The 20,616-nt window shown below is 41.8% G+C and overlaps 2 protein-coding genes across 4 annotated transcripts in view; one reads left to right on the forward strand and one right to left on the reverse strand.

Moving 5' to 3' along the window:
- Positions 1–827: 827 nt before the first annotated feature.
- Positions 828–20,616, reverse strand: part of LOC118509574 — a 61,263-nt gene continuing 41,474 nt past the window's right edge. For all 3 annotated transcript variants that reach the window (XM_036050342.1, XM_036050341.1, XM_036050340.1), the window contains 8 exons: positions 14,113–14,236; positions 10,393–10,478; positions 10,158–10,253; positions 9,795–9,857; positions 7,872–7,955; positions 5,526–5,667; positions 5,243–5,437; positions 828–3,323 (listed from right to left, as the gene is read on the reverse strand). In XM_036050342.1, the coding sequence (XP_035906235.1) occupies positions 3,205–3,323; positions 5,243–5,437; positions 5,526–5,667; positions 7,872–7,955; positions 9,795–9,857; positions 10,158–10,253; positions 10,393–10,478; positions 14,113–14,209 (882 nt within the window). In that variant the 5' untranslated portion in view covers positions 14,210–14,236 and the 3' untranslated portion in view covers positions 828–3,204. The remainder of the gene's footprint in view (positions 3,324–5,242; positions 5,438–5,525; positions 5,668–7,871; positions 7,956–9,794; positions 9,858–10,157; positions 10,254–10,392; positions 10,479–14,112; positions 14,237–20,616) is intronic.
- LOC118509575 (serine protease SP24D-like) lies at positions 17,768–19,074 on the forward strand. Its single transcript, XM_036050344.1, has 3 exons — positions 17,768–18,140; positions 18,204–18,576; positions 18,652–19,074. Exons 1-3 carry the CDS (start codon positions 17,845–17,847, stop codon positions 18,799–18,801), a joined length of 819 nt encoding a protein of 272 aa, XP_035906237.1. The 5' UTR covers positions 17,768–17,844; the 3' UTR covers positions 18,802–19,074.

Genomic DNA, 20,616 nt, shown 5'->3' on the forward strand with positions numbered 1-20,616 from the left:
CAGCAGTCAGAAACGGTAGTACGACTAGTCCCTGGAAAACGCTTATCGGGAAACGAACCGCTTAGGAGCACCAAGTTTCATCGATAGTACTCGTCATTTTGAAGCTATGCTTTGAAGTGAATGGGATAAATTGATCTAATTTTTTTTATTAATTTCTGTGTGTGGACCGTTGCCCCATAGTACTAAAGTCACCACCTAAATCAATCAATTTTAAAAACATTTATAATAATAAAATAGGTGTTCAGGTATTTAAATTTATTCTGCGACTCATAAGCAAGTGAAAAAAGCAGTGCGCCTGATGGTAGGCAATTTATTCAACTCACGCCTTCATTTTACTCAGAAGCACTAGGTTCAGAACCCTTTTAATTGTTTAACTGTCGATAAATATTCAATAACTTGATAAGGTCCACAACACCAATTACACCAGATGAAAGACTTACCTTTTGCTCAATTTTTCTTTCCACAGTGACTATTTAATAGAAACAAAAGCCAAGTAAAAGCCCCATTTTTAAGACACCGATTCCATATCTATCTGTGATTCGGTACGATACAAATATATTTCTTCACGCACTTGTTTTGTTTTGTTTGATTTTATCTCTATTTTCTCCTTCTCCCTTGCTTCGATTTGCTGTTATCGTTTCCTTACATGCAATTGTTTCTTGTGTTTTTTTCCCTATGTAAATACTCTTAAATATCACACAGTTTTAGCCTCAGCTCTCAGCTGCATTTCCGCACGTCGGTAATAAACGTTCCTTTCTGCCCTTTCCAAAAAAACAAACCCAAACAAACGCGCATCATTCCAACCAGCTCCTTTTTGCTAGCGTTCCTGTAATCTCAATTCGTCAATGATTTTTGGTTTGGCAGGTGAGTTCTAGCTCCCATTGCTGCCATCATAAAAGCACCCTACAAGTCTAGTGTCGTCTAATCGTACCGCCCGTCGAATCCGATGTGCTTTATCATACTGTTTCTCCCTTTACTGCTACAGCTTTGTTTGGTTCCCTCTGTTTTGTCGATCCCTTCAGACACGTGTGGGGGAAAAATGTGTTAAAAAATTAACTCAACTATGTGTGTGTAATTAAAGTGCATCACAAAATCATCCGATTATTTCGACGCTCACCGGTATGTCAACTGTAGCAATTATCCTAATTGTATGTAAGCTCCAATCACAAATAAGCAGTTGCTCTTCGGGGTGGTTGCCTATTTCCGAAGCTAAGTACGCCGTTTCAATTATGCTAAGATTGTTGCACCAATGGGGAGGTGAGCATACACGACCCGGACCAAAGGCTGCATTGATTCATTATAAAATAATTGCAATTTTTACCTTCACGCTGCTGATTGCGCGATTACAATTAACCTCGATCGAGTGGTCTCCAAGGTGCTGGCGCAAAGCAGCATCTAGCACATCCGGGCAATTCGATCCTTACAACCAAAAGAGGCAATGCAAAATAGAATTGCGTTGCAGAACGACCGGAGGAAAGCCCACCACCTGCGAGAAGAACAGTCTCGAGCGGGGGAACAAAAACAAAACAAAACATCAACGAGCTTTCGTGCACTAATTAATTGCTGCTTCTCCCTTTGGCCGGAGCTGCAGCGCACTTCCAAGGAAGTGTCATTTATCCTGACTAGCGGCATTTCTCGGCCATGTCCATGCCGGCTCCGTATCCCCTCCTACCTCTTCTCAAACCTCTGATCATTTCTGTGTGTGAGTGTCGTGAAGGGCAACCACTTGAGAAATAATTTGCGCTCTCTTTTGCATACATTCAGGCGCTCACCGCCCGGTAAGAAACAAACGGGGTCCGCTTAACAAACGCGGTTGGCAAAATAGCACAGTGGGTGGAAAGGCTGAAGTTTGCAGATTTCATTACAACGCCTTTGTTACGTGGTGTGTTGGCCAGGGCAGGGGTGACAAACCTGCCGCGCCGTCTGCGATAATGAAGCGCCTTTGGTGGGGGTTCAGTTTATGCAAGCCAACGAGTGGATGGCAAAAGCAGAGAACAAGAACACACACACACACAAGAGCGTTTTACAAAAAGGCCGCCATTTTTCGCTGATTCATCCCGTAGTGCTGATTTCACTAACGAACGGTGTGTGTGGTTGTGCTGGGAGGATACACCACTGATTAAGTGGTGTGGCGAATCTCTTCTTCGTTCCCGATCCTTGCTACCTGATAAAGTTGTACGCAAATGATGGTTGTTAGCTGAATTAGAGATGACAGTGAACACCCGCCTATTGGATAGCGTTTGTGCGGATAATAATATTGATGGAAGAAGAACAAGATCGGCTTTGGACAAGCTTGGATGGGGGGTTCTCTCCCGACTGCGATTTACTGCGGCTCTTGGCGGCGTTGGCCAGCATCAACAACATTTCGCATAATAAAACGCACTAAAAAGGGGCTCATCCATTTCATTCTCTAAATGGCAAAGGCAGCCTTTTTTTTTGACTGTTGTCGTTGTGAAGATGGTGATTAAATTCTTGACAAACCGCAAACCGTGGCCGGCAGTCGTCGATCTTTTTGCCGTTTGGCCGTTTCAAGTTAATGGGCAAAATTGTTAAGACCATTTCGTCCTTTGTTTCTCATCCCTTGCGTTTGTGTGTGTGTGTGCCGGTTCTTTTATTTGCTCTCCTTCTCCCTGGTGGAGGACATGCTGGAATGTTGTGTGGACATTGATTTTTGTTTTCCACGGTTTGCAAAGGTTCCTGACATCCTGTCCTAATGATCCACGGCCGTTTGGCTGACCGGCGCCGCCAACACTGGACCGGTCATTGACATTTTGAGGGAAATGAGCTGCTGCTACCTCCATTTACACCGAAAAGCGACTGGACACAAAAACATGGCAAAAACACACACACACACAAAATCGAAACTATAACGATTTGAAGATGTTAGGCGTTTCAAAGGCGGAAGTAGCTCGTAACAGTTCCTCACCGCCACTGTCCCACTCCCACCGCCTTTTTTCCAGTCACGAAGTTTTATAGCGATCGAACGTGCACATGAACCTGGTCGAGGTTAGGCCCCTTGACCAGTTTTTGCAATTTCTGAGGATTGTTTTCCGGTTTTCGGCTGATTCTACCGGCGGCCCGGGTGGCGTACGAGCTGCCTTTTTAAAAGGCAACCGGCATTTTGATTATTACGACACGACAAGTCTTTCGGTTGCTGTGTTCCAAAAAGTGTTTTTTGTTGGATTTTTACCCGACGCCGGATGGTTAGTGTTCTGGCTGATGCTGATGTTGGTCTTGGATGGTGGAGCTTTTCACGCTTGGATACAGTTGGTTCACGTTCGTCAGTTTCTGCTCGTGCCAGGAAAGCTTATCCTCGCTGTACTCTGGAACGAGTCGAAACGAGGCAGTGGAATGTGAGAGCGTTTATATGGTTAGGTGTATATTATTTTAATTTCTGTGTAGAATTGGGCATTCAAAGTAGAATTTGGGAAGCCAGAAATTGCAGCAGGAGACCGCTCTCCTGAGAGAAAAGGGCCAAAGAAAAAAATACTTAGAGTGTTCTCCATCTTTTTTTTTTCTTGAACAACTTGGCTTGCAAATGTACCTCCGCGATGGCCCCAAAAAGAACGAAAAAGATCCTCCAAATTTTTTTTGGAGAAGCTGCTGAGCGACTTGAGAAGGGTTCAAAGTTCTAGTCTTTATCCAAAAACTAGAAAACGGATGTGTGTTGTTGATTGTTAACTTGCAGATAGTTATGATACTCTATTTATTGAGGTTTGCGAACTAATCTCCTATCGTGCGACAAATCTTCCACCAAGCTAGAGCGGCGCATCCAATCTCCCAATTACATCGGCGTCTCCGATCGCATCCTCTCTAGAGCGGCGCATCCGATTTTCTCTCCTACTAGATCGGCACTATCGATCTAACATCGATCTTCTCTCGCAGTAGTAATGGTACTTGGTTAACCGATGAGTGGCGAGTGCTTCAGTGCCTGGGCCACAGATAGCGCCGCGATCACTACAGTATCATGAGGCCTAACATCTATAATCGACCGGAATCGGAAGGATTTGTCACATTTCTATGCCATAGGATAAGCCTGATAATACGAACAAATCATTAAACGTTCCTTGCAGAAGGCAGAATGGTCATAGCTTCAAAATAAGCTAGATACAACAATAGTTTGGTGGATAGACCGCTTGGCGGTAGGATAATGGCATATCAGACATATCAGACTGACCTGAAGAAATGATTTTTTTTTTTATTAAGCTGACATCTGCACCCCCAATTTTATGGGCAACAAAACACAACTGGATTCATTTTAAGAAATGCTGGTAAAAATCGTTAAGCTCGCTTATCCTTGTCTGATCGTGCTGTTATCTTTGCTCTTCTGGAAAAGGACGAGAGTGTGGTTGTCGCCGCTCAAAACAGAAGCGTGATCTTAAACGGCAGTAGGAGCAGTACCTAGGGGCCAGAGTTTAAGGTAAGACTCTGAGCCTCCGTGAAGAAATTTCTGAAGTTATCCGATCATTGGTTTAAAGAGACTTCAGTTGAGGCGATTGCTGTATGAGCAGCGAACTATCACTGCGCGACCGGAAGTGCTTTTTTTCCTTGGCACTACATCCTCGCAAGATCTTGGCCTGCTATTTTTTGTTTTCTGTAACTTGCATTAACCCGTAGTCAGCCCTGCGTTCGAGGAGGCGGTCTGGTTGGGATATGAATTCAGATCAAGACGTATGAAGACCGGCTCCAAGCAAAATTCCCTTCCTATTTTACATTTCATCATAAGAGATCATTGGAAAAATTCACCTTCTGTATGAGTAAGTTATCTCATAACAACTTTCTTCAAAGCAATTATCACCATGATCGCAAAACGACTAAAAAGCGCCCGGACAACGGATCTTTACATCGGTTATTTATAAGATTTCGTCCAGCAGCCAATACCAAGAAGGGAAAGGTCTTTAACACAAAACAACCTTTAATTAGCTTACCAAACTTTTGCACGGGGCATAATCAATCTGGCAACAGTTTATTTTACCCAAGAAAAACGGCATTATCGAATTACTTGCACAAGGATTTGGAAGCGAAAAATAAAAAACGGCGAAAGTAAACCACTTCTTCTCACAAGCCTACCAGCGGATCTCTAAATTTAGCATTGCATTAACGATTTTGAAACAACTCGTTGCGGTTTCTTTTCCATTAAAAACTCATCATCTCTCGTTACGGAGCGTGCGTTCGCAGCCGAAATCGCCCACAATCGCAAACGCAAAACCGGCCCGTAACTGCGTCCCGGCTCAACACTTACCGGGCAGCGCCTCAATCGATACCATCATGTGGCCGTTCGGTTTGGTACCGTCTTTGATGATGTTCGCCGGATGAATGATCCCGGTACAGCAGCCCTTCGGCTTATCGCTGGCCGAAAACTTGACGTGCTTCTTCAGCAGCGAACCCCTCGGTGGACGTACCGTGGGCGATGGCCTTAGCGGGGACGATGCTACACCTGTGGAGAAAAAGCAGAAGCAAACAGACGCACCGCCGTTAGGAGACTTGACCGAACCGTCCTGCGTGGGGGATGGGCTTTAGCATACTTCCCACGAACGTTCCGTTGATCTGCGTTTCCTCCGGGATGAGGGTACAGTTGGAATGGGGACAGATCACCGGGCTGAGCGTTGTCGTTTTGGCCTGCGGCAGACAGGTGGGCGCCGGCGGACTGTACTGGATGTTGGTGGGCTTCAGGTGTGTGTGTCGGTGCATTTTATCGTGGGCCAGTGAATGGAGAAAAGCGAATAAAAACCCCGGTTAGATGAAAGGGTGAGATGATTGTAGCGATGTGGAAGGATTGAATTGAAACACGGGGCAAAAAAAACGGACCGCAACAGATTTCGAATCTTGTTGCCTTTTGTAATGCTAAAATGGCCGACCGCAAGCCCCGATTGCCGACCGGTTTGGAGCGGTCGCTGTTGTCGTGCGACCTAAAAGTAGGCGTCTGCGGATCACATATTTATGCTAATCATAGTTTCACGCTTGGATACCTTTGTGAAAATGAATTAAATTATTATTCGTCGAGCCCTGCTAATCGCGGCCAATCTCGGACAGTGGAAGAGTTTGGAATTAGGAAAAGTGCTTTGGGAACAATGTTGAATAATTTTCTATTAAAAAAGTTGTTTTAGGGGCAGTTTTTTTTCCATTCGGTTGATTATTCTGCAAACAATACTTGGGTGTGGGTAATTCAAGCTTCCATTATGTAGACTTCAGGCACGGCAAATTAAGAAAGTCTGTAGAGGTGTTGGATGTTATTGGTGTTGATAATTCTTGCATCTCTGTTTACAGACATTTTTTATGGATTAAAAATAAAAATTCAAGAAGAGTCAGATGAATGAAAGAGGCAGGAACTGTATACGGTGCATACATTTGTATTCACCCAATGTTCCTATTGACAATACCAACATTCTCCTTTCATAGGACATCATATCCTTTCATAGGACATGGCTTGGATTTTAAACTCCTACAAGACAATGCAGTCATATTTCGAAGCAATGCGAAGATGGCAGCACATCTCGTGAAATCAAACTAATCTCCTTCAAATAGCAATAAATCAAAGGTGAAAAATTAAATTAAATTTCAAACTCCAGCAAGGGAAGGAGCAGAACTTTTCGCTACAAATCCCCATTAAATTGAAGCCATATGACTACTCATAAGCGGCTTATCCTCTTCCCATAATGATCGAATTGCTTCCCATTTTCAGACATTTCCAAGAATAGTTAATGTGAGAGCGTTGGGGATTCTAAAAAGATTTCATCGTTTGACGTTTAATTTGTCACCGTCAATCAAATTTGTACAACCGAAAAAGCGCTTTCATGTCCGTTTGATATTATAATCGCGCGGAAAATCTCACTACTGTACATCGGCCTAAGCCAATACAAAAGCACAGAGGAAAGAAAGCAGAATGAGCAATGTTTTTTGTTGCCGTTGTTGTTGTTGGTCTGCCTCGTAAAGCCTCATCAAGCCAATTTTGGATTTTCCATGGGGATAAATCATTTATGCGGCGGGGGGTGAAAAAAAGTTCGCGTTCGAAGAATATAAAGCTTCGATGCTTCAAGTTGCCGTTTTTTCCATCATTCCTCCCTTTCGAGGTAAAGAAATGTGGGTGCCTGCTGCTCCTGCCACATTACACGTCCGGAGAGATTAAAGCCGTCGGTCAGGCAGCCGGTACTGAAAACCTCGGAATTTATTTGTTCACAGTATGATTAATGGGTCTGCTGAATACTCCGTTCGTTCGGGTGGGATTGCTAGCACCGCGCAGCAGCGGAAGTTATGAATTATTGGTTGGCCGCATACAGCAATCCGAACCGGAAGTTGGCAAAAGGCCATAACGAAACGGTGGTCCTCTGCGTGTGTTGGTAAGGGTTAGGTGAACAAACCCGACACACGAGAGTGTGCTGAAACGTGTTGAATATAATTTAATCTTGACAAACACTACCCTTCCGAAAGGTTTAGTACACGCAGACGGTGTAAATAAAAACCGTCTGTGAAGCAGAAACAGCAATTGCGCGGATTTTTATTGATTTTTTCTGTCGTACTAGCAGCGTGCTTTAATAACGAGCGCTGTTGTTTGTTTGTTTTCGTCTTTAATCAAGTTCGCTTAAATAAACTTTAGTCGATCCCGCAAACGATTCGCAGAACCAACACATCGCCGTTAACTGATGTCAAATCGATGTCAAACGGAATATTGAAGTGCCCCGTGGGGATAGTGCGTATCGGGCGAAATGTAATTAACTGTCTTGTAGCGTCGCGAACCGGTATCGATATCAAACGTACAAGATTTGTGCCATCTTCTTGCGTGCTGCTGCAGGGGAAACCATCCCGCACCCGGGGGGAAGGGATTTAGTAGAAAACGCAATTATAAAGACGGGTACGCTGTAGGTGATACTTACGCAAGTGTACGAATCGTCATCGGCCTGTCCGCGCCCTGCTTTATATTCCTGGTACTGCGATATCACGCACAGCAAACAGTAAATCTGCAAAACGGTACGATAAACGAGATGTTAGAGTCCCGGGGTCCTTTGAATCGGTTAGGGGAGTTTTAAGGCTTGTGGCAGTAGCATCGAGAAGCGAGTCAATTCAATCGATGCACGCGACACAGTGGTGGGAAAGAAGTTAGCATTACCGATACAGACGGATCATGTGGCCAACATATTTGTACCCGAAAGCGGAGTAACATTTTGGTGGGAGCAAAGATGATCTAATTAGTGGCGATGACAGTAAACGGAAACGCTCAATAAATTGCAACTGGTAAACTGCTGCTGATAGTTTGTACAGTTATGACACTATTCGCATTTTTTTTAAAGAATTGACCATACAATTCAGGATTGTTTTATTGTTTGTTTGTTTCCAAATTGTTTGTAGATTTGTTATAAAATAATTTGTTTTGATTTTCAAGTATAATTTTAAAGAATACAATGCACATATATTCCCCGTACTTTCATGAACCACCAGGCGTCTCCTTATATACTTGCAGTGAAATGTATTTAAATTCAGTTCATGCTGGGAACAATTCATCAGATATAGTCTATTTGACATTTTTTTCTATATGTGGTAGGTCCTTATAACCTACTTTAAAGTTAGCTGATAAACAGCCTAAAAAGCCGTAGGAAGTTTTAACTCATGGAGACGCCTGGTACTTCATGTCCTGTACTAAAGGGACTTTGATGCCTTCATCTTTGAAAATTTACCCAGCTTCTGTTAAATGGCAATCGTAAACAGTAAAACAGAGAAAAATAAACTCATACAGCAGCGTTAGGTATACCATAAACTGGAAAAACAAATTAGAAATAATTAATTTAATCTTGAATTCATGACTTTAATGTCAAGCTGTATAAATGAAATTAAAAATCATTGCATATAATTTATTGAGTATCTTTTGTTTACATTTCCAGTTTTCATTTTTAGTGACATGAGCTCACCAAGCCAAAGGAGCTTGGAGAACAACCGAAGCAATACAATGTTGACCATTTGCATAAATCAAATTCTATGTTCTTGCTCGAATAAAATCTAATGCTTTTGGTGCTAGCTATTTTTGGCCGTCAGTGTGTTTGAATATTTCAGAGCTCTTCATCGGAAAAATGGATAAACAAAAAAACTGCCTTAGATCACCATCGACCTCAATGTCAATATTGCCCAGTAATACATGAACTACCAGGCGTCTCCATTATTACTTTTGGTGAAAAATATACTTTTTGCGCTAATGCTCAAATACCATTTATAGATTTTTTTTATAAATCAAAACATAATTGAGAACTATTTCTGTGTTATTTATTTTTTTTAAGTTCAGATAAAAAGCTTAAAGAAAGCCAAGGATATTCTTACTTATGGAGACGCCTGGTACTTGATGCAATTTGAAAACAAATCTACAACAAAGCAGTTCGCAGTGAGGAAAATTGTTTAGATCAATTTCTATTCATGAGCATCGGTAACTCGCATTGTTTTCAAACTTATTGCAAAAGTAAAACCAATCACGGCCAAGAATTTCGTCAACAATCGTTCCACAACAAACAACTTGTTTGCTGTACTCTTGATTGATAGTTCTTGGAACTATTTTTTGGGTGTGTGAGTTTTGCCAGCATAAACAATAACTGTTGGCCACTGGAATAAACATCACAAAATTTGGTTCATTGCAAATTCAATTATTTAGACAACGAACTAGGAAAAGTAATAACCTTGCATGATTTGATAGTAGCATTTTTTTTAAACAGGAAAAATCAAGTATATTATAAGCAGTAATTCAAATAAGAAGGCCTTTTGCTAGATCATTTTACTGGAACGATTACTCTAGAAAGCTTACTGTTTTTAATACTTACATTAAGACACATGATGAAAAAATCGATGGTAAACAGCATCGCCGTTAATGGTTCAAATTTAAGCTGTAAAATGTTGGGATAAATAAATTAGTTTCGTTTGGCTGATAAGGTAAAATCGTGAAACAAAAGACTAATGACCAGAACGTCATTTGGTGAAGGCCCCTAACTTATTGGATGACATTGAAATCAGAAATTTGATGTTTTATCGACGAGCTTTTCCAGATGCATTTCGACATTTGTCCAAATTTATCACTCCAAGCAAAGGACATGTACTTGTTGATGTAGACAATTAGTAAGGTCAGGAACTATTCTTATATCTCCTCTCTTCCCTTTCAACCATAACATTAGGGCACCATTGCTTACCGTTTCTATGGCGATCAGATAGACAAAATGTGCACACTCTACCAGCAGATCCGCTATCATGACCCCAATCCATGGCAACAGAAGGCCACGATTGTTCTAGAAATGAGAAATCGAATGAAAAACACCATTAAAAACAATTTTGCTACGCAGGTACAGACGGTGAAAAGAAAATGGGAAAATAAAAACAAAAACGGCAGAAAAGGAAAAGCGGAACGACGCGCTTGTTGATTCGTACCACTTTTAATCCGATTAGCACGAGCACGGACGAAAAGACGCCCAGGGTGGCGAAGATGAGCAGCAGCACATTAAATTTCACCGTCACTGGAAGTAGAAATGATTTTTGAGAGAGTGATCAGTACGCAGACGTGCCGAAGAAGCTGAAAGGCATTTCAAGAGTGTTTAAAAAAATTGTTTATTAAATATCTGCTGGCTCCCGTCTGAATTTCCCCCAAGTGGCTTGAGGAATAATAAAAAAAAACTAACTTCGAGGCCTTATCAATACGTAGTAACATTAATCGTCTGTCTGCCGATCAATACTATCGGCAAGCTTGGTGAGGCTAAAAGAAAAAAAATGCTTTGTGTGTTTATTGTCCGGAGAAAAAGCTCTATTCACCCTCCGTGAGTGGGTGTCGAGCCAGCAACAAATGAAAGAATAAACATTCTAGCAGCGTGCTTTGAATGGCTGCATTCGAGGAATTTCAACTGCTCGAAATCATAAAAATATGGCTTTGTTTGAATAGTTTTCCAATCGAAGAGCCTTTCTTTGAAAGGCAAAAGTTGAGTAAACAAAAGCTCGGTGAAAGAATAGGGTAAACCTATCCACACTGCACATTCAACAGGAAAAGCTTTTGTTTGTGTTTTTTTTAAACCCCAAAGCGAATGTTTTCCACTTATCAAACAGATCTCGTTCGGTGCAAGTAGCGAGACGAATCGTCAGCAAGTGGGTTCGGTGTTCGGTGTTTGCTTAATCAACTTTAATAATTACAATAAGCCTCGTCACCATTACACGCTCACGCCGGGTGCTTTGTGTTGTTGGTGTCGTTTTTAGGCCGGGTGCAACATTTTAATCCAAACGTCGGAATAAATGCAGCAAAAACTGTCGTACGCCTATGATCAATATTGAGCTTCAACACGAAACGAAACCGGCTTTATCGGGTGTTTCATTATGAATATTTGAAATCATGTAAATTAAAATTGCTCTCTTTTTTCTGGATGGCTTTATGAGAAGCCAGCTGCTTTTTGCTGTGTCAAAAAGTTGATTGGAGCTTCAATCAGTTTTGTTTTACTGCTGCAACTGCTTCAAAAGGGTTGCAAATTCATTAACACACTTTCCACCGGCAAAGTGAAGTAACAAGGTTCGCTCCGGGCCGGATTCCTTCGTTCAAAAAGGAAACTGTCTGTAATACTCTTTACAAGTTCCGGGCTCCCCAATCTGTCCCCAATGCCGAACGTTTTGGCGTGCGATACAATTCCGGATCGAGCATGTCATGCAACTGCATTAATTATGCAATGGCAATTATCCGTTTGAAGATGAAACTCTCAATTGTGAGGGCACCGGTAACGAGCGCTCGACCATCAACAAACTCCTGGTTCGATGGGAGAGGAATCCACGCGCCACTGTACGGTTGATTTTCTGCTGCGATACAAACGATTGGGCCAATGATAATAATAATAATGAAAGTAAAACCCCATAAGGATGATTGGAAAATTAACAAGGTGCTGATGGATAGTTCCACTACCGGGGTTTTTTTGTTCCTCTTTCGTTTGTTCACCACTCACTGATGGGAAGGACATTCCGTTACAGTCCTGTCGGTTCCGGTTGGGAAGGAATGTGAGGCTCGGTTGAAATGCATTTTCCATGAGCTAATTGGTGATTCAATGTGATAGAGTGTCACAGACGGTGGCGGAGTTGTGTTGGTGTTGATACTTTTTATTCATAACTGTGCTTGGTGCAGAACCTTCATCACCTTTCGAAGGTGTACGGAGTCGGTGACGAGCATATCAGCAGGTAGACGTTATTGGAAAGATGCAATGTGTGAGGAATTTTTGAATTGTAAAGAGAAAATATGTGTCACAACAGGAATGTATTTCAAGTGGATTCGTATCAATCGATCACCGTATTGCTGTGTCCTCACTAAGCTGAGTACAAAATAGTATTTGAATGTGTCAACAATGATATAAAATAACTATTTTATTAAAGCCTTTTACTTTTCCTTCGTTTTGCTTCGTTTAGGCCAATTCTGGCAAATTTAGGATGAACGAGGACGATCGGAAAGAAGGTTGCGATCAGAGGGGAACAGATCGAATTAAGCTATCGAAAACACAGCACCATTTGACTGTTGAGCCTTATTAGGGTTTGAGCCGAGTAATTCAATTTTCCAATCGCTTAGGGAAATGTTTTGAATGAATAGTAGACTATTGTAAGCCTATTTTAGAGCTTTGCAATAAAACAACGGAAATTGGCTCGCAGTTAGGGGAGATTTATGACGCAATATTTTAGAACTTTGAATGTGATTATTTTAATAGATCATCTTAAATTAATCTTCAATATAAAAAAATACAACCAAGCACAACCGGGATAAGGTGCCCTTTCACGGTTCGGAGGCGGGAATGTCACCCAACCCTAGTGAAAATTTAACTATTTGTTAAATAATTGTAAGCAATACGAACAGGCCTTTTTATATGTATTCAAAGTAGAATTAAACACATAATAAAAAATCAAAACATTTCAATAATTTGAACCTTAAATAAATTGAATTTTACTCCAATTATCCTACTTGCTCCGTTTCATTAAAAAATCAACTATAACCATTCCGATTCCGATTTTTAAATTTAAAAAAAAATTATTTGCCGGACTATGGACTAATATTAAATTTATGAAACTTTTTCTCGTGTTGTTTTTTTATTATGATTTTTTGTTTCGATTTTTTTATTATCTTTGCTTTAGATGTTCGTTCAACTGAAGAAAGACTTTCTCATTTTGTATCCAATATTGTAAAGCAATTACAGTCAAGAATAAAACAGTAAGAACACCCTTTACAGTCAACAACAAATATGAGACAAATATCTAAAAGTCATGTTGCAAAACTCTTCAAATTGTTTTCAAGATTCCATGATTGCAACGTTTCACAACGGACTTGCAATATTCCACTATTCATTTGAAACATTCTCAACAAAATTTCATGTAATATAGGTGGAAACCCTAAGTGAAAAGTTCAAAGAAAACTTTAAAAACTACTAAAAGAGCGTGAATTTCGTATTTTTTATCTCATTTGATTCGTTTCAATTCAATAGGTGGAAGCAATACGGCCAGGCCGTTCTTTATGAATAAAAAAAAAAATTCAATAGGCGCTTTAATGGTATTCGCTTGTTTGTAATTTCTTTTTCGATTTACTTTTCATCTTTTGTATAATAATTATTACATTTTAATTGTTACTGGTTTTTGCTTTTGTTTTCTATTTATTTATCAAATCTTTGTTTCATGAATCGTTTATTCTTTATAAAAGCTTGTAGTGATTGATTTTTAATTTTTATTTAAATTTATTTCTATCGTCTAAACTTCAAGCACGAACACTCCAAGTGTTAAGTAATTTATTCGTTTATCATACGATAACAAGTGGATCATTTTTCATTGAAATCAGTAGTACGAAAAAAAAAATTAATTGGAAAATCCAAATAAATGTATTTCTTTTCCCTTTTGCAGCAAGTACAATTCCCAAAGAAAGGTAAAGAACAATTTCACCTGAAAGCAAGGAAGCGTTCTTTGATGAACCATACTTCCAATCTTGAGACATAGCAACGCACACACATCCACCTATTAATACGCATTCACACGTTCGTTCGTGCTGTCGCTAAACAACGTAGCGACAAACAAGCCTACTTGGGTTAGAGACAGCTGTAAGAACAAAACCAACAAAAAGAAACCGGTAATCCCTGCATAACTTTGCATACGTACCGCCGGAGATGGTGTCTCGCTCTAGGAAGCTTTCGCCGATCGGTTTGTCCACCTCGCCCCGCAGATACCGGCGCTCCTCGTGCAGAAACAGCGACATCGTTATGCAGGATATGCTGAAATAGATCTGCAAGTAAAATGGCAGCGAGCGAAACGAAACGAAAGAGAAAGGAATCAGGATAAACGCGTGAGTACTTATTTATGAGAAGAAAGTAAAGTGGTTTTGGTTGCGAAAAATATACAAAAATCGAAACTGCGTACGATAATGAAGAGCGGTATCGGAGCGCCAGAAATGCAATTATCTTAATTGCTTATTTATTTACAATTTCATCCTCGCACTGGAAATATGCTCACGCGAATGATCTGCTCGCAAGCCGATTCGATTGCCGACATTCTCATTTTTGCCAATTAAGCTTCAAAGGTTCAAGGAATGTACCAGGAAAACCAGGAACCCACTCGTGGGCTTATCAATTGCTCATCGGAGAAAAAAAACATGGAAATTTGTGTCATAAAATTGATACAAGCCATCAAAATTTGCCATCAATTTTTCCAAATTTCCTCCACCAAAACGGAACGGGAGGAGGATTAAACTTGTCCGGAATGCTTTTAAAATCAATAGCGAAAGCGCGCCCAGTTCGGCGGCCCAGTTCTTGTTTTTGCGGTATTGGCCAGAATTTATTAGCACAATTATTTAAGGGTCCGTCCGAGAGGGCTTTTTCGTTTTTCTCATCAAAGCGGATTACCGATGGAAAGGGCTTCATCGCAGTACGATTGTTCGTGCCTTTCTTTTCCCAAGTGCTTCCGCTAAATCCCAAACATAATTAAACCTAATTTCAACGCGTTTTTTTGTTGTTGTTGTCTTCGCTCCATTACCTTCCGGAACCGAACGCATAAAAGAATGCTTTTACGAATTATGCTTTCCCTGGTTCTGTGTTCATGGCGCCGGGTACGGCGGTCATGGCTTGTACAAGCCGTACGTATTCAAATACCCGCTTAAGACACGGCACGTGTGTGTGTGTGTGTGTCTGTAGCTTCGTATGAAATTTAATATCTTCCCAGAAAAGCTTAGCGTTCTCGAGTTCTTGTTGTTGCTGTTCAGCTGCAAGCCGCACCATGGAAGCTGTCCGGCAGCCGAAAGACAAACTTGAACAACTTGATAAGCCCAGCAGTTCACCACGAGTCTTTAGTGGATGAGTTGGAAGAGGATGAGCTGTAGGATTGGGGCGTGTGGCTGGGGGGGATCAAATCAAACAGTACGTACGGCGTGACGTAGTCCGACCTTCCAGTAACGGTGAGCTGATGAGTTACCCTGACCCAGCGTAGCTTGCCTTGCTGCCGCATGATAGCGTATCGTACGCACAAACGGCCAAGGTAAGGTCGTTGTGCCGCACCCGGACGAAGAAGATTTTCGCTTTAATTTCCCAATTACTCTTCATGCCTCCCGATATGCGTCTTCAGGTTTCAGATAGACCACGCGGTAGCTTATCTTATCGAGTGTTAACGGTGCAAGTTGACGGCGAAGTGTACGAAAGAGTCTGGCAGGGTGGGGAGTATATTGTCATCTTCGTAGCACGCTATAGTTTCGGTATCTTATCGTCAGGTGTGAAAGTATTTGCATACCTTGCAAATGTCGCACTATGGGCGCAAGAATGTTGTAGCACATGGAATGGAGGTTGAGTGTTTGATAAATAGTGTAGAGTTTGCAGTGGAAAGCAAAAGGGGTGAAAGATGGGTGGTGTGAAACACAATCACCCGTTTGACTGATACCGATAAATTCAATGGGCCGGCTCTTCAGATTACATTTTATCGTTTCATTACGATATGCCAACGGGCGAACGGAGCAAATGTTTCGCCATGTGGAATGCGATCGATTTGAATTGAGCGTTGCTATGCAGCCTACTTGATTGAATTCGAATAGCAGGTGTTAATGTCATGTATGATTCAAACTCAGTTTTTCTGTGGAAAGTGCTCACGAAGATGTTTAAAAAATTTAATTTTGCTTAAAATATTTGCTGTGAAAACATAATATAAATTTGGGTTGATATTAATTTGTTCATAAAAGTTTATAATCGTTCAGAAATGGTTGAAATTAAATTCTTAAATCCTCCTAAAGTCCAAAGCACAGTCTTCTTCTTCGGCACTACAACCTCGAAAGGTCTTGCGGCCTGCCATCCGTTGCTTTCGTGGTGACTTGGTTTTACCTGCAGCTGCATAGTAAATCCTGCGTAGTGGGAGGCGGTCTTGATGGGATTTGAACCATCAAAGCCCTCAAAGTTGATAAATTGTTTGATTTTAAGGGGTCCAAGTTACCGTTTGAGTCACTGCATATTATGAGATATGGAAATACGGCCGATTGGGCAAATATTATTTGATTTTCCCAAATGGAGTCATGTCATTTGCTTCTGTATTAAATCTTCTACTTGACTTTCAATAAAGTTATTGAATCCACCCTAACGTCTCAAAATCCGTTGGCCGGAAGATTTACCGCTTAGAAGGTATCAATTTTTAAATATCGATTGCTCAGGTTCATCCGGGCTGATCATATCATAAAAATCGTATCAAATATCTGTAAAGCCTTCAAAGGTACCGTCCTGTGTGCTGAGAAGAATGCTTCCCCAATTCAAGGTTGTCAAGCGATTGAAAGGCATTCCAAGCAAAACTGCCGTCCCATGAAATCAATATTAAACCGATAACGGAACCCAAGTTCAAATTTCATTTGAAATGGCCTTTGAAGGCTTGTCGGGGGAAAGCCTTGGCATCAAAATGAAACATCGGCACTCGAGGAAGGAATGGAAAGGATACAGTTCACCTAAATGCTTCGAATACCGAATTAATCCTTAAACGCTCTGAAGTATCGCTTGCCCGCAACGAGTAACGAGCGGCACAATAGCAATAAAAGCTTAATTCAACAGCTATCTTTTTGTTCATTTCAAGGCTTTTAGAGTAGAAAAGTGCTACTGTAGCCTCGGAAAAATCACTATTCTTCTGATTCATTTTTGCGGAATCGAAGTGTATTTATAAACGAAACAAATGATAAAATAAAATATTGGTGCCGTGAACAGGACACAGATCATTAGTACTAGTTCTGTTATCAGAATATCGGGTCAGATAGAATACTGTATAATGCTAACACTTCTATGTAACTACATCACTTAAAAGCGCTTGTTTGTTGTTCACAGTTCAATCTTTTCAAGTGCATTTAAATTGCATACCGTTTACCTTCTATTCTCTTAAAATGCGTCCCACAAAATAAACGGTCCGCACGTCCTTAATTCCACCCTACAATTGCTCATCAATAATTTATCGTTCCCGATGAAGCTAAGACCGACGGATACGCTCTTGAGCTGAGCCTCCCAGCTCTTCACTCAAGTGTCCTTGCGCTGTACAGCAGAAAGTACACAGCCGTCCCAGGGTGCGTCCCTTGCACGCCTATTCTGTCCACCAACCACCGACGTTCGCACCCAACAGTGCCCGTACGGAATTCCCCGCCTTTCAATCTTGACGCGCCAAGACGCGTGTACAGATAAAGTGGCAACCAAGCGAGAAGAGTGGTTCACCGCTTGTACTTAGGGCGATGCGATGGAAGAGCGAGAGATGTTTGATGACTTGCGTCCACTCGACGACGGGCGCCGATAAGTGGTAGCCAATGGTTTGCTTCCGCTTAAATAAGCCTCCCGAGCGTGGGATGGAAATTAGTCTTCCGGTGGATACTCTGAACCGCACGCCAACAAAAAAATGGCAATCGACGGTAATAGTGTGCGGCGTGTGATGGTGTTGCTGTTCGCCTGCCTAGCTGTGGCGTCAGGTTTACGCTTTCATCTGAATGAGCAGAATGACATCGCACCGACCAGTTCCGTGGGTCGTCCGTTCTACAAGGGAGCACGTATCGTTGGTGGATCACTGGCTGCAGACGGACAGTTCCCGCATCAGGTGGCATTGCTGCGATCGAACGCCCTCACCTGTGGAGGATCGCTGATCGATAGTCGCTGGGTGCTGACTGCAGCGCACTGTGTTTACAGCGGTGCAACACTGTAAGTTGCAAGTGATCCTTGCTGGCTGGCCGTGGACGTACTAATGCTCGCGCTCTTCGACAGTGTTCCAGCATCCGCGCTCGTTGTTGTGGCCGGTTCCGTCAGCTTGAATGCCGGTGTACGGCGTACGGTGGCAAGAGTGATTCCACACGAACGGTACGGCAACTTCCAGAATGATGTGGCCCTGCTGCAGTTGCAGCTGGCACTGCCCACTACGGCGTACATCCGACCGATTGCCCTTCGCACGACCAGCGTGCCAGCGGGCAGCGAGATCATTATCTCTGGCTGGGGCCGCACGTACCAGGGTGGACCAGTATCCACCCGGCTTCGATACAACTGTGCTACCGTAATCCAGGACCAGCAGTGCCGTGCAGCGACCGGTATTTCTAGCGGACTTATCTGCTTTACCTCGCCGGTGAATAATGGTGCCTGCAACGTAAGTCAGATGTCTTCCGACAACCGACAGCACCATCTTATTCCTCTTTTTTAATCCACATTTTCCAACACACAGGGTGATTCGGGTGGTCCTGCCGTGCTGAACAATCAGCTGGTCGGTGTTGCTAACTTCATCATCAACTACTGTGGCTCGAGCAGCCCGGACGGGTACGCGAAGGTGTCCGACTATGTGCCCTGGATTCAGGCAGCGATGCGCCGTTATTAGTCATGCCGTTCGGCTGGTTCGGCGGTGCTGTGATTATTTGCAAAAAACAAAATACGAAGAAGCAACACAAATGTGATGGGAAAATATTTATTCACCTGATGCGCCGCGCGTGTGCATGTGACGTCTGTTTGGTAAAGTGGACGGTCGGTTGAGGCAGATTGCAACAACTGATTGTGCGCGGTGGTATCTTGTCGATGCAGTGGGTGGGAGCTTGTGGGAAGTTGGTCTCTTTTAAATTCAGATATAAATAAACAGGGAGTATGTGAATTGTTTTGCATTAAAAGTGGACAGTAAACGTGTGGATTACTTTTATGGTGTAGTTTTAATCGTATTCCATATCTTTCCTTCGTACCGCCTTTTAAACACTGAGAAGAGCCATCTTTCTTCCTTATGTTTCAGTTTACTCTTTATAAGCAAAAGGAGAAAAGTTAGAATGAAGTCTTGGAAGGATTTGATACATTCTATACAATTTTTAAATAGCTGTTCAGCAGCTTCAAATATATATATATTTTATCAGAAAATATTGGTGTTTAACAGAGACTTACCAATGATTCTCTTTGCATATCTATCATCACATAGTGTCTTAAAGTTCATTGTTACCTCGTTTAAGAAAAAGTATTTTAATTGAATATTGATTCATTCAGAATCGGCTGACGGTTGTAATGGTCTCTTCTTTTTCGTGCAATATGTTAACTGAAATTCATTGCGTATTGTTTGTTTTGTCTGATTTGGGTCAGACATCTATTTTTAATTAAAAACTTTTGTCTTCTCAACGGTTTTTGTTTTGTTTATTATATGCTTTTATTATTGAAGTAAAGGTTTTACAGGGTGGCTCGGTGGTAGAAATGACAACAGCGCTGGTCTTCATATGGCAATTGAAATCCCCGGGAGTCAAATCCCATCCGGACCGTTTTTCGTACTCGTACTATTCGTTCGTATCTTTGAGTCAAGTTCGAGTCTTTGAGTACTCTTTGGGTCAAGAGTACCACATAATTTGCACTATTTTCATTGTAGAATTTGCTTTTGCATTTAGAACAGCGTCCGAGTCGAACGTACTAGGAATCAAATCTAAAAATTATATCCAAATCAGTTTTCATCGTTTGACTACAATGTAGCAGGATGGTGCGTACATTTAAACGGTTCAAGCCATAAAAAAGCAGGACATACGACAGAATAGAAATAGTAGAACAATCCGTAACAGAGCCTTTCGGTGATACGAACCCATTAAATACGCAATGTATCACCGATAATACTCGCTAAATACTTGATACTGCACGTTATGAAACTCATACAATAATGCTCTGGATCTCATACATCAGTGAAAACAATAATCTGGAGCGGTCCGGTGGCCTTAGCGATTGCGGCGCTGATTTTCACACGATAGGATCGTGGTTCAAATACCATAAAGACCACACCCCGTACGTAGGGTTGACTACTTTGCTACGGGTAAAATCAAGTTACAGAAAGCTATGTATGGCAGGCCGAGACCTCTTGACGTTGTAGTGCCAAGGAAGAAGAAGAAGTTTTTGATATAAACACTCCGAGTGTAATGTATATCAATATGGAAACTACTCATAATGAACTCAACTCATAATGAACCACCAAATCAACAGGATCTGGCCGTTGGACTTTGTTTATGCACACACTGACCTGTTTTCATTGCGTTTTGGCCTTGAATATTATCACAAAATTTAATCATAAGTGTTCCAAGGGTCAGCCAGGTGGTAGTTGTGGCAACTGCGACTGTCTTCACACGGTACGACCGACGATCAAATCTCATCTGAGCCGTTCCCCCGTAGTGAGGGCTGACTATCC

Source organism: Anopheles stephensi, chromosome 3 (assembly GCF_013141755.1).
Source record: "Anopheles stephensi strain Indian chromosome 3, UCI_ANSTEP_V1.0, whole genome shotgun sequence".
NCBI classification, from domain to species: domain Eukaryota; kingdom Metazoa; phylum Arthropoda; class Insecta; order Diptera; family Culicidae; genus Anopheles; species Anopheles stephensi.

Excerpts from the sequence above, each read along its gene's own strand:
- LOC118509575 (XM_036050344.1), top strand. The coding sequence starts at position 17,845 with ATGGCAATCGACGGTAATAGTGTGCGGCGTGTGATGGTGTTGCTGTTC. Across the intron at positions 18,141-18,203 it reads GTTTACAGCGGTGCAACACT|TGTTCCAGCATCCGCGCTCG; the intron begins GTAAGTTGCAAG and ends GCTCTTCGACAG. Across the intron at positions 18,577-18,651 it reads TGAATAATGGTGCCTGCAAC|GGTGATTCGGGTGGTCCTGC; the intron begins GTAAGTCAGATG and ends TCCAACACACAG.